We start from the raw sequence: 14,579 nt of genomic DNA, 5'->3' as shown, positions 1-14,579 counted from the left end.
TTTAGGGGAAGAAATTCCACATTTGGTGAGAATATATTTTATTGCAATTTTTTTTTTACTGGCAACTCTTTCAAGTAGCTCAGGGGGGTGGAATGTTAGAGTAAGTCCCCGGGGAAATGGGCTAATAGGCAGAGTGCAGGAGAGGAGGTTAATGGGGCATGGCTAATGCAACTGTCCATGATTTTCAAATACTTTAATTTATTCCCAAATTCTTATGTCCAGTAAATATTATTTTATTTAATTACTGCATATCCAAGTGCAAAAATATTTTGCTCTAGCTGTCTCTCTCTTAGACTAAATGTATAAGAACATGAGACGTTGTAGAGACTATAATAACTATGTAAGGCAGCAACAGGTGACTGTACTTGTAAAGTAAACAATGTAGCCCGGACTTTGTTCAGTTTCTAAAGACTGGAAAGCGTCTTGTACAGATCCTGAAAATGAATATGGAGTATTTCAAGCACCTTTTTTTACAGTATGGATGAAGATACTAACTGGTGAACTTGAAGCACAAAAGAAACATTTGTGAAATCCAGTTGGTTCCAAAGGGTTTGTACATGTCTCTGACATTAAAGCAACTCATCAGAGGAAGAAATGAAATGGTCATATGCAAATCCATCCATATGCCCAAATGCATAAATAGCCCTAATTGAATCCTGAGGCCCAGCATAGCCTTTTTAAAATATTTAGTTGGTGATGTCATCACTTTTGTTGCCAATACGCTTGTTGCTCTCCTCCCTCCGACTACTTTAGTTCCAACACAGAGACTGGGAATCCAGACTGCACTGGGAGATCGGCAGAAGCTGAGGAAGAAATAGTATCCGATTGACCTAGGGTTCCAGAAGCTGCAATACCATTTCATTTATCCTCTTCAGGTAAATCCTGGGCTACTTTTTAGATCTACTTTTCCTTTGTACAAATAAAATATGAAGCTGATAGAGCAACATGAGGACATGGGAATTTGCATAACTGCATTACCACATATTGAGCTTTTAATATTTCATTAGTAAACTAAGACAATTTCCAGTTAAAGCCTTCTGTCTTCATCATGGTATGATACTGAACTTGCTCTTGTGTTCATCATAGATGTTACTTTCTAATCTAGCTTCTCCTTTAAGAGTTTGTTTGCATGGCTGCATTTCTTTTTTTGCCCAGAGCTTAGTTCTCTTTTTGTTTTTTAAAAAAGTTTTCATATTTATTACACAGCACACAAATAGGATTAGGCAACAGGGTACTCATCACAAATGTTATCACTTCTCTGTGTGTGCCCAGGGAAACATACACAAATCTGGACTTTCTGTGATTAAAGTGACTCACATAAAAACAATAGCTGATTAAAAGTTTTTGAATATAGCTCAAGAGGCATTACTATTTAAGAGAACTGTAGCAACTTGAAAGTGCAGGTGAGTCAGAAGAGTTCTGAGAAAACCTATTTAATCTACTAGCATTAGCCCATGAATTTTGATGTTTTTCAGAAACAAAACTGTATAACTGCGCCTCTCCCTTTTTAGTCATAACAAAAATCCTTCAAGTTGTTTTCTCTTCCAAGCACTGCAAAGAAAGGCTGAATTTAGTGATTCTTCCAAGTTATACTTGCAGTATTAAAGTAAAACTAGTAGTATGGAATGAAGAGAGAGAGATGTAGAGTTTAAGATCTGAATATCAGAGAAAAATTTCTAGCTATCTTATTTTAAAATGATACAATAACAAATATTTGAATGTTAGTAATTTTAATAGTAATATGCTTGCAGTAAGTATCACTTCAAAAGAATATGGCAGAAGTTTTTAAAAAAATAACTGTGCAAGTCAAAGCTGACTTCCAAGGATTGCTTGTTATGTGATAGATGTATTTTGGGGTGACACTGAGAACATGTTTTCTCAAATGGTGGAAATCAAAGAAGGTGATAAGCTGGTAGAGATACTCTTTGCTTTTTAACTTCTGCAGCGCACACTAACTTTTAGCAATAGAAATAACATTTACTTATAGTAATATACATAGCTATTAGGCTTCTTAGCTTCATATGTCTGTTCTGTTGGTGTGTTTTTTTCAGGAGAGACTCTGACCTGGAGGCTGATCTCAAGGACACTCTTGGAGGATTCCCTGAGGGTTTCCCTTTGCTTCAACTGTGAGCCTCCGTGCTTCCTCTGATCATTCTTGAAAATGGACCGATCCACGCAAGAGCTTTTCCTCAACTTCATGATTGTCCTCATAACTGTGCTCCTCATGTGGATTCTGGTGAAATCTTATCAGGAATAAAAGACTGTGGCATATTCCGTGAATGAATTTAAGTTTGTGTCTGCAGAAGTATGTGACATCTACTGTATAATTGTGTGATTAGCTTCATGTAGATCTAGAATGTAAACTTTTTTTTACTCTAAAACACCTGTTACCTGAGATAATGTGTGTTTTACATGGGTCTATGATGATGTAATTATTTTATTCTTTGGCAATCCAGCTGTAAAATGTACAAGGCAAGATCTTCAGTAGTTGTTACATGTGATTGTCCCCCCAACAGTTACTGTCTCCATAAACAGAGACAAAAGAAGCACAAACCTACTGAGATGAAAAATGTGGAACCTTTTCATTTGCTCACCATTGTACTCTCCTGAATAAAGAAGAAAATGTAAGACATGTTTTGTAGTAATTTTTATCCTTTCCTTGATCTGATTACTTTTCAGGGAAGGATATGGTGTGTTTACTTGAGAAATACAGGACAACAGCCAGGGAAGTTTGGTGCCTTGATTGCCTTTAGTTAAAAAGTACAAATAAAGGTCCAGTTAATAGCTACTGAGTCCCAGTGGAACTCATACTGAGTTACATGAATACCAAATGAGTTCATCACAATAGTTAGTGCAGTAAAATGGCCAGAGAATTTTCATGGCTAGACCATTATTTATGCTACCAGTTCTGTGAACTTAGACTTTAAAGAAATCCTTTGCCTTATTGCTGGCATTGCCATATAATTGCATCTTCTAGGGATGGATTTTGGATGTCACCTTTAGGGTCTAATTCTTTGATTTCACAGAATCATAGGGTTAGAAGGCTGTGCAGGGGGCATCTAGTCTAGTCACCAAACTGTGATTGGCACATGAGGTAGAGGGAGCAGAGGCATGGGTTGGTATAAATTATTACAGCAGCCCCAAGGCTGCTCTAACTTCAAGAGTGTGAAAGGTTCCACTGCAGCAGCCAGAGATCACCAGAGCACAGAGGCATTCCCGTTGTGCCTCCTTGCCCTCAGCACCTCCCCTAGGCAAAGGGCTGCGAGGGAATGCTGTAGAGTAGCTTGGCTGGTTTTATGCTGCTTGGAGTCTTCCAGCAGTAGAGGACGCATCAGTTATCTACTTTGGCCAACTTTGGGACTGTTACACAGCAGTGCTTAGGTTTGGACCCAGGCAGTCCCTTCCAACCCTCTCATCTGTCAATCAGCAACTAAAGTCTTCCCAAGAATTCAAACATGCCATCCTAATGGCTTCAAAAGATGTAACATTTTAGATAAAATGAGGCTTGCATTAAGAAGTTTGGATCATTTAAATACATCTCATTGTACTTACATTGGCTTGCTTCCTGGCTAGGACACTTAAAGGAATGAGTAAAGGTCAGGAGATTAGGTGCATATTATCCAAGGATGATTTGTTATACTTTTATTTAGAAGCATGATGGTAAGCATGTTTTGAGAATCAGGTTAGTGCTTTAAAGGACAACACTGAAAATCTCAGGCTGCATGGCATTATTCCATCTGCTACAGTTATCTGTTGTTTAAAAGTGGATATTAAGTGTCATTTTTCTGTTTAGTCTGTACTTTCCACGCTGCTCTATAGTTTTCCTCCTCCTCTGTTTCAAAGATGATTGCAAAGCTGTTTCTGCAATTAATAGACTAAATCCTCTCCTGTAAAGAAATCCTCTCTTTAGCAGGAAGCTTGTTAAACTATGTAGTGTAGTCGTAGGTGTGTTGGTCCTGGGATATTAGCGAGACAGGGTGGGGGAGATGATATCTTTTATTGAACCGGCTTCTGCTGGTGAGAGACAAGCTTTTGAGCTCCACAGAACTCTTCTTCAGGTCTGGGAAAGGTATTCCGTGTGTCACAGCAAAATGCCAGGTGGAACAGATGGTTTAGCATAAACTATCACATAGCTTAGCATAGCTATCACATAATCCTAAGGGACCATTCAAGGTAGAGAGGCCCGTTAACACCTCTGCTGTCATAGGACAAAAAGAGGGAGTTAGTGGGTTACAGATTGTTGTAATAAGCCATAAATTCAGAGTCTCTGTTCAATCCATGATTTTTAGTGGCTAGCAGAGTTGTGAATTTAAGCTCCCAGCCTCATCTTTTGAAAGTGTTGTGCATGTTTCCTTTGAGGATGAGGACTGATAAGTCAGATATAGAGTGAGTGTTTTGTGAAAAGCGTTCACTCACAGGGTGTTTTTGTCTTTTATTGTTTTCCTGTGAGAGTTCATTTGAGAGGCTAGAGATTGTCTGGTTTCACCCACATAGTTGTTATTGGGGCATCTCGTGCACTGGGTGAGGTACACCACATGTTGTGATAGGCATGAGTAGGATCCATGGATCTTTAAAAGGGTGTGGTTGCTGGGGTGTTGATCATTTTGATTTTGCTGTGATGCCCCCAATGAGCAGTGGTAGCTATGTCGGCGGGAGAGCATCTCCTGCCAACATAGCATTGTCCACACCAGCGCTTCTGTTGGTGTAACTTATGTCAGTCAGGGGTGGGGATTTTTCACACCCCTGAGTGATATAAGTTTTACCAACAGAAGTGCTAGTGTAGATATGGTCTCAGGCATGTGAAATTTCTTGTGAGAAAGCTGAGATGGCATTAAATTAGCCTGTGCCAACAAAAGCCGCAACCTTGGGTTTTGACCCATCTGCCACCAGGAGCTGCCACGATTCCGCTAATTTACACAATTTGTTTGCATTCCAAGGGCACATCTGAAACAGGCAGCCAAGTCTGGGGAAGGACATGGAAAATCTATTTTTAAATATAGTGAATACCTGATAATTCAATATGATTCTCATCTTTCATATACTGGGCCTTTCTACCCCGCCTGTGCCTCTCTCATCCGGTATTATCGGATCTACACTGTGGCTTAAAAATAGATTTTCAGATTCTCTCATGCATCACAGCTTAGGGCTTAGGACATTGCAGCTGTACACCCAACTCTTGCCACTTCAGTGGTAAGAAACACACTGCGCACCACTTGGGTTGGAAGAATCTTTCCTGTTGATTAGTCTACTGCATAGCAACACTTTCAGTGGCATACGATACGGAGCCATCTAACACATTTGGTCTTGTCACAAGACACAGTGATAAAAAATTACAGATACTTCACTGTTGAAGAAGCTGCTAACTATTTTGGCCAGAGTTTTGGAACTGCAGAGCAACCCAACTCTCCCTGAAGTCTGTGGGAGCTTTAGGTGCACAGCACCTTTGGACATCAGCCAATATGAGTAAATAGATATGTTATAAGTGCCTCGCTTTTCAGGCATTTCTGACTTTCTGGAAAAATTTGGATGAAATTCCTCCTGCACATTCTCAACGCAGAGGTGAATTGTCTTTGAAAATGGTCATTTTTTCAAAATGCAGTCGTTCAAAAAAGACCAAATGGAATATTATCAATTGACCAGAGTTAAAGCAGGATGTTTTAGTGGTTAACACTAGGACTCAGATCTACAATCAGTTCTGCCAAGTCACTTAAGCTGTCTGCTATTCATTTCCCAATGGATTATTTCTAAAACTTCTGGCCTGACATGGAAAAACACTTTCAGGAAGAAATTTGCTTTACAAACACAGTTTAGCCATTTCCAGATAAAGGTGCTGTGCATGCAGCTATTGGAAGCATTATATACTGAATACGGTGCACGCATTTATGTAGTGTATGAGAGTATGCCATCCTCTATGAATCTGAAAACATTCAAATAAAGATAAGGCCATTTATTTGAGTCTGAAGTCACAAACTCAGACATGTTTATGTGAAAGCTCCTTCAACTCTATCTAGGCCAAAAATTTCAAACTGGGCATCTGTCAGGGTTCCTTCCCCACTCTGAACTCTAGGGTACAGATGTGGGGACCCGCATGAAAGACCCCCTAAGCCTATTTTTACCAGCTTAGGTTAAACTTTCCCAAGGAACAAACTTTGCCTTGGCCTTGAACGGTATGCTGCCACCACCAAGCGTTTTAAACAAAGAACAGGGAAAGAGCCCACTTGGAGACATCTTTCCCCAAAATATCCCCCCAAAGCCCTATACACCCCCTTCCCTGGGGAGGCTTGAGAATAATATCCTCACCAATTTGTACAGGTGAACACAGACCCAAACCCTTGGATCCTAAGAACAATGAAAGATCAATCAGGTTCTTAAAAAAATAATTTTAATTAAAGAAAAGGTAAAAGAATCACCTCTGTAAAATCAGGATGGAAAATACTTTACAGGGTATTCAGATTCAAAACACAGAGGATCCCCCTCTGGGCAAAACCTTAAAGTTACAGAAAACAGGAATAGACCTCCCTCTTAACATAGGGAAAATTCACATAAAACAAAAGATAAACCAATCCGCCTTGCCTGGTTTACCTATACTGGTTGCAATATTGCAGACTTGGATTAGGATGGGTTGGAGAAGATGGATTTCTGTCTGGCCTCTCTCAGTCCCAAGAGAGAACACACACGTAAACAAAGAGCACAAACAAAAGCCTTTCCCCCCCAAGATGTGAAAGTATCTTGTTCCCTTATTGGTCCTTTGGATCAGGTGCCAGCCAGGTTACTTGAGCTTCTTAACACTTTACAGGTAACAGGATGTTGCCTCTGGCCAGGAGGGATTTTAAAACACTGTATACAGAAAGGTGGTTACCCTTCCCTTCATATTTATGACACGCCCCCCAAATCACAGATAGGGTGAAACACTGGCTGGGATTTCTTCCTGGAGCTCTAGGAAAAACAGTTAAGACACATGCATCTCTAAATATACTACCAAGTACATAAAGACTAACAATATTTCCCACATCTCAAGGACGATTTAGACCAGTTAATTCTGGGAAACTTTCACGGGAGAGTGCATCAGCCACTTCGTTAGACGCTCCTGAGATGTGTTGGATGTCGAAATCAAAATGTTGGAGAGCTAAACTCCACCGAATAAGTTTTTTGTTATTTCCCTTGGCGGTATGAAGCCACTGTAGCGCAGCATGGGTGGTTTGCAGGTGGAAACACTGTCCCCAAACGTATGGGCGTAGCTTTTCCAGAACGTAGACAATGGCGTAACATTCCTTTTCACTGATTGACCAGTGGCTTTCCCTCTCAGACAGCTTCTTGCTGAGAAACACGACAGGAAGAAACTCTTCATTCAGTCCTTCCTGCATTAAGACTGCTCCCACACCATGCTCGGACACATCTGTGGTTACTAGGAACGGTTTGTCAAAGACTGGGGCCCTTAGTACAGGGTCAGACATGAGTGTCGCTTTAAGCTGGTTAAAGGCCTTCTGACATTCTTTGGTCCACTGAACTGCATTTGGCTGTATCTTTTTGGTTAGGTCGGTCAGTGGGGCGGCGATTTGGCTGTATTGAGATACAAATCGCCTGTAATATCCAGCCAAGCCTAAGAAGGATTGGACCTGTTTCTTTGACTTTGGGACAGGCCACTTTTGGATAGCATGCACTTTGGCCTGTAGGGGGCTGATAGTTCCTTGACCTACCTGGTGTCCAAGGTAAGTCACTCTGTTTAGGCCTATTTGACACTTCTTAGCCTTAACAGTTGGTCCTGCTTCCCTTACGTGCTCGAAGACTTTTTGTAGATGTTCCAGGTGTTCTGCCCAGGAATCTGAAAATATGGCCGCATCATCAAGGTAGGCGACTGCATATTCTCCCCATCCTGCCAGGAGACCATCTACAAGTTTTTGGAAGGTGGCAGGTGCATTCCGCAGCCCGAAAGGGAGCACATTAAATTCATACAGCCCGACATGCGTGATGAAGGCTGACCTTTCCTTGGCGGAGTCATCTAGCGGTACCTGCCAGTACCCCTTGGTTAAGTCCAAGGTAGAGATGAACTGGGCCAGCCACAGTTTCTCCAATAGCTCATCTGTGAGTGGCATTGGATAGTTTTCTGGGCGAGTTACAGCATTTAGCTTACGGTAGTCCACGGAAAAACGTATCTCCCCATCTGGTTTGGGAACTAGAACCACTGGAGATGCCCATGCACTGTCAGAGGGGTGGATTACACCCATCTGTAGCATATCCTGGATCTCCCGTTCTACAGCAGTTTTAGCTTGAGGAGACACCCGGTAAGGTTGGGCTCTAATTGGGTGAGCATTACCTGTGTCAATGGAGAGGTATGCCCGTTCAGTCAGTCCTGGGGTGGCTGAGAATGTCAGCGTGTAGCTAGTGCACAGCTCCTTGATCTGCTGTCGCTGCATACGCCCAAGGGTCATGGAGAGGTTCACCTCTTCCACGCCACCAGCACTTTTCCCTTCGAAGTAGACACCTTCAGGCCACTCAGCATCATCTCCTCCCTAGGCTGTAAACTGACAAACCTTTAATTCTCTGAAATAAAAGGGCTTTAGAGAATTAATATGGTACACCTTAGGCTTTTGGTTTGAGGTTGGGAATGCTATGAGATAATTAACAGCTCCCAGGCGCTCTTGGACCGGGAATGGCCCTTCCCACGACGCTTCCACTTTATGGGCCTGGAGCACCTTTAAGACCATGACCTGGTCCCCTACTTTGAAGGAACGCTCTCTGGCATGTTTATCATACCAGGCTTTTTGCTCTTTTTGAGCATCTTTTAGGTTTTCTTTAGCAAGGGCTAAAGAGGTTTGGAGGGTGGTTTTTGGTTGATTACAAAGTCCGGAATGTTAGTTCCTGGAGAAGGTGTAAACCCCTCCCATTGCTGCTTCACCAACTGTAATGGCCCCTTAACCTCGTGGCCATATACAAGTTCAAATGGTGAAAACCCTAAACTGGGATGTGGTACAGCTCTGTAGGCAAAGAGCAACTGCTGCAACACTAGGTCCCAATCACTGGAGTGCTCATTTACGAATTTACATATCATAGCCCCCAAAGTTCCATTAAACTTCTCCACCATGCCATTTGTTTGATTCAAGGAATCCCTGTTGAGGTTACAGGGACAAACCATCCCGATGAGTCGAAAGAATAGTAAATATGGCAGGCGACCAGTTTGGCTTAATGGTGAAATCCTAGCGGATCTTAAACATAAAAAAGAAGCTTACAAGAAGTGGAAGGTTGGACATCTGACCAGGGAAGAGTATAAAAATATTGCTCGGGCATGTAGGAAAGATATCAGGAGGGCCAAATCGCACCTGGAGCTGCAGCTAGCAAGAGATGTCAAGAGTAACAAGAAGGGTTTCTTCAGGTATGTTGGCAACAAGAAGAAAGCCAAGGAAAGTGTGGGCCCCTTACTGAATGAGGGAGGCAACCTAGTGACAGAGGATGTGGAAAAAGCTAATGTACTCAATGCTTTTTTTGCCTCTGTTTTCACTAACAAGGTCAGCTCCCAGACTGCTGCGCTGGGCATCACAGAATGGGGAAGAGATGGCCAGCCCTCTGTGGAGATAGAGGTGGTTAGGGACTATTTAGAAAAGCTGGACGTGCACAAGTCCATGGGGCCGGACGAGTTACATCCGAGAGTGCTGAAGGAATTGGCGGCTGTGATTGCAGAGCCCTTGGCCATTATCTTTGAAAACTCGTGGCGAACGGGGGAAGTCCCGGATGACTGGAAAAAGGCTAATGTAGTGCCAATCTTTAAAAAAGGGAAGAAGGAGGATCCTGGGAACTACAGGCCAGTCAGCCTCACCTCAGTCCCTGGAAAAATCATGGAGCAGGTCCTCAAAGAATCAATCCTGAAGCACTTACATGAGAGGAAAGTGATCAGGAACAGTCAGCATGGGTTCACCAAGGGAAGGTCATGCCTGACTAATCTAATCGCCTTTTATGATGAGATTACTGGTTCTGTGGATGAAGGGAAAGCAGTGGATGTATTGTTTCTTGACTTTAGCAAAGCTTTTGACACGGTCTCCCACAGTATTCTTGTCAGCAAGTTAAGGAAGTATGGGCTGGATGAATGCACTATAAGGTGGGTAGAAAGCTGGCTAGATTGTCGGGCTCAATGGGTAGTGATCAATGGCTCCATGTCTAGTTGGCAGCCGGTGTCAAGTGGTGTGCCCCAGGGGTCGGTCCTGGGGCCGGTTTTGTTCAATATCTTCATAAATGATCTGGAGGATGGTGTGGATTGCACTCTCAGCAAATTTGCGGATGATACTAAACTGGGAGGAGTGGTAGATACGCTGGAGGGGAGGGATAGGATACAGAAGGACCTAGACAAATTGGAGGATTGGGCCAAAAGAAATCTGATGAGGTTCAATAAGGATAAGTGCAGGGTCCTGCACTTAGGATGGAAGAATCCAATGCACCGCTACAGACTAGGGACCGAATGGCTAGGCAGCAGTTCTGCAGAAAAGGACCTAGGGGTGACAGTGGACGAGAAGCTGGATATGAGTCAACAGTGTGCCCTTGTTGCCAAGAAGGCCAATGGCATTTTGCGATGTATAAGTAGGGGCATAGCGAGCAGATCGAGGGACGTGATCGTTCCCCTCTATTCGACACTGGTGAGGCCTCATCTGGAGTACTGTGTCCAGTTTTGGGCCCCACACTACAAGAAGGATGTGGATAAATTGGAGAGAGTCCAGCGAAGGGCAACAAAAATGATTAGGGGTCTGGAACACATGACTTATGAGGAGAGGCTGAGGGAGCTGGGATTGTTTAGTCTGCAGAAGAGAAGAATGAGGGGGGATTTGATAGCTGCTTTCAACTACCTGAAAGGGGGTTCCAAAGAGGATGGCTCTAGACTGTTCTCAATGGTAGCAGATGACAGAACGAGGAGTAATGGTCTCAAGTTGCAATGGGGGAGGTTTAGATTGGATATTAGGAAAAACTTTTTCACTAAGAGGGTGGTGAAACACTGGAATGCGTTACCTAGGGAGGTGGTAGAATCTCCTTCCTTAGAGGTTTTTAAGGTCAGGCTTGACAAAGCCCTGGCTGGGATGATTTAACTGGGAATTGGTCCTGCTTCGAGCAGGGGGTTGGACTAGATGACCTTCTGGGGTCCCTTCCAACGCTGATATTCTATGATTCTATGATGGTGGTAAGGGGTGGCAACTAAGTGATTTACCCCATGAGCTTCCCAAAAGTTTTCCATAGTTCCTGCCAGGAAATTAGTTCCTGCATCTGTGAGGATGTTGTAGGGCCAACCAGCCTGGCAAAAATGTCTGTTAGTGCCTGGCACACACTTTTAGCCCTGGTGTTGCTTAGAGCTACTGCTTCTGGCCATCGGGTGGCAAAATCCATGAAAGTCAGTATGTACTGCTTTCCTCTGGGTGTCTTTTTTGGAAAAGGACCCAGAATATCCACCGCTACTTGCTGAAACGGAACCTCAGTGATGGGGAGTGGCTGGAGAGGGGCTTTGACCTGGTATTGGGGTTTTTCCACTCTTTGGCATACCTCACAAGATCGGACATAGGCAGAAACATCCTTGCCCATTTTCTCCCAGTGGAATGACCTCCCCAAATGGTCTTTGGTCCTGTTCACCCCAGCATGGCCACTAGGATGATCGTGGGCTAAGCTCAAGAGCTTGACCCGGTACTTAGTTGGAACTACCAACTGTCTGGAGGATGTCAGTCTTCCTGGTGCCCACCAGAAAGAGTTTCCTTGTATGAAAGTCCTCTTTCTACAACAAACTGGGATCGATTAGAAGAGCCGAGAGGCAGTGGGTTGCTCCGTGCCTCTGTCCAAGCACTCGGGAGGCTTTCATCTGCTTCCTGTTCGGCCTGGAACTGTTCTCTTGATGCTGGAGACATCAGTTCCTCAATGGATTGTGGACCTGGGCTTGGTCCCTCTGGAAGCGATGCAGGTGATGGGGCTGTTTCCGTTGATGGTGAACCGCTGTCTGCTGGTGCACTATGGGGTATTTCAGGCTCTGGCTGAGCCTCTTGTGTAGGGTCATCTGCTGCTGCTGCCAGTGCAGGCTTGGTGGTGCCCTCTGGTGTTGGAGCTGTGGATGGGGTTACAAGCACTGGACTCAGTGCTGGCAATGGTTCTGGTGCTGGTTGCTTCACCAGTTTCGGTTCGGGGACTGGCTTTGGCTGGGTCTCTGGGACTGGCTCCACTACGGCCGTTGTAGTTGTTGGCAGGGGATCCGGTTCCACCGCCTCCATCTGGGTCTCTGGTAACACAGATGGGGGGCTGGTGGAAGGCTCAGGAACAGGGATAGGTGTGGAAGCTTGCTTAGTCTGGCTGTGGGTGACCATTCCCACCCTCTTGGCCAGCTTTACCTGGTTGGCCAAGTCTTCCCCCAGCAGCATGGGAATGGGATAATCATCATAGACTGCAAAAGTCCACATTCCTGACCAGCCTTTGTACTGGACAGGCAGCTTGGCTGTAGGCAAATCGAAAGAGTTGGACTTGAAGGGTTGAATCATCACTTGGGCCTCTGGATTGATTAAGTTGCGGTCCACTAAGGACTGATGGATAGCTGACACCTGTGCTCCAGTGTCTCTCCACACTGTAACCTTCTTCCCACCCACACTCACAGTTTCCCTTCGCTCTAAGGGTATCTGGGAGACATCAGCGCCTGAGGACCTTTGGTGTGACCCCGGTGCAATGAACTGTAATCTGTTGGGGTTCTTGGGGCAGTTGGCCTTCACATGCCCCAGCTCATTACATTTAAAACATCACCCAGTTGACTGGTCACTGGGGCGAGGTGGGTTGCTGGAGAATGGTGTGGTGGGATGATAAGGTGTCTGGGGTTTTCCTTGGGATGTAGGTGGGGCCTTGGGTTGCCCCCGGTGATAGGGTTTTGTTTCAGGTTACCCCTTCTGATATTCGCTCCAACTTGCTACTAGTTTTTTTCTTTTCTGCCACCTGCACTCATTTGGCTCCAATCTCCCGTGCCTTGATTACAGTTTTAGGCTTCCCATCTAGGATGTACCTTTCTATTTCCTCAGGAACACCCTCTAAGAACTGCTCCATTTGCATTAGAAAGGGCAACTCTTCTGGAGATTTAACACTTGCTCCTGATATCCGGGCATCCTAATGTTTCACAATGTGGTAGGCATGTCGGGTAAATGACACGTCTGGTTTCCACCTTAGGGCTTTGAACCACCGATGGGAATGGTCGGGTGTTATCCCCATTCTGACTCTTGCCTGGGTTTTAAAAAGTTCATAACTGTTCATGTGTTCCTTAGGCATTTCAGCCGTCACCTCAGCTAAGGATCCACTGAGCTGCGGCTTCAGCTCTACCATGTATTGGTCTGTAGAGATGCTGTACCCAAGGCAGGCCCTTTCAAAGTTTTCTAAGGAGGCCTCGGTATCATCGCCTGCCTTACAGGTGGGGAACTTTCTGGGATGGGAAGCGGTACCTGGAGAAGAATTGCTAGGATTGGTTGGCTTATTCTGCTGAGCCCCTGCCTTCTCCATCTCCAGTGCATGCTTCCTCTCTTTTTCTTTCTCCTCCATAGTTCTCTTGTGGGCAGCTTCCTCTGCCTCCACAGCTCTCTTGTGGGCAGCTTCCTCTGCCTCCACCCTGGCTTTTTCTGCCTCCACCTCCAAGCACCTTAAGGCCATCTTTCTATCATGCTCTTTTTGTTTCTCTTCAGCTTCGAATCTGGCCAGCTCTAGTTTATTAGCTGCTTCACTGGTAGTCATTTTCCTGCTTTCTTGTGCTTAACTCTAGCTATACCTGAGAGTTAGGGGGAAAAAAACAAACAAACTTGTGTATTTCCCTGCAGGAGGTTAACTACCCTGCCTTTAGGTAGAGAAAACTCCAGCTCAAAAAAGAAAAATCCCTTTGTAAAAAAACCTAACACCTCTGTCTCCAGGCAAATAGACAGAAAACCCTCTAGCTGCCCTCAGCTTAAAAATACCTCTTCGGGTGTGTGCTTTTGGTTCAAAATGATCTCTGGTTCAAAATGATCCCACCGCTCTGCCACCATGTCAGGGTTCCTTCCCCACTCTGAACTCTAGGGTACAGATGTGGGGACCCGCATGAAAGACCCCCTAACCTTATTCTTACCAGCTTAGGTTAAAAACTTCCCCAAGGTACAAACTTTGCCTTGGTCTTGAACAGTACGCTGCCACCACCAAGCGCTTTAAACAAAGAACAGGGAAAGAGCCCACTTGGAGAAGTCTTTCCCCAAAATATCCCCCCAAGCCCTACACCCCCTTTCCTGGGGAAGGCTTGATAATAATCCTCACCAATTTGTACAGGTGAACACAGACTTAAACCCTTGGATCTTAAGAACAATGAAAAATCTATCAGGTTCTTAAAAGAAGAATTTTAATTAGAGAAAAGGTAAAAGAATCACCTCTGTAAAATCAGGATGGAAAATACTTTACAGGGTATTCAGATTCAAAACACAGAGGATCCCCCTCTGGGCAAAACCTTAAAGTTACAGAAAACAGGAATAAACCTCCCTCTTAACACAGGGAAAATTCACATAAAACAGCCAGGTTAGCTGAGCTTCTTAACCCTTTACAGGTAACAGGATGTTGCCTCTGGCCAGGAGGGA

The 14,579-nt window shown here is 44.4% G+C and overlaps 1 protein-coding gene across 1 annotated transcript; it reads left to right on the top strand.

The window, feature by feature from the left end:
• Positions 1–2,075: 2,075 nt before the first annotated feature.
• On the top strand, positions 2,076–2,554 carry SLN (sarcolipin). Its single transcript, XM_074943391.1, has one exon. It carries the CDS (start codon positions 2,162–2,164, stop codon positions 2,255–2,257), a length of 96 nt encoding a protein of 31 aa, XP_074799492.1. The 5' UTR covers positions 2,076–2,161; the 3' UTR covers positions 2,258–2,554.
• Positions 2,555–14,579: the final 12,025 nt, after the last annotated feature.

The sequence above is a fragment of the Natator depressus genome, chromosome 1, assembly GCF_965152275.1.
Source record: "Natator depressus isolate rNatDep1 chromosome 1, rNatDep2.hap1, whole genome shotgun sequence".
NCBI lineage: Eukaryota > Metazoa > Chordata > Testudines > Cheloniidae > Natator > Natator depressus.
This window is presented reverse-complemented; position numbering and strand designations above follow the sequence as displayed.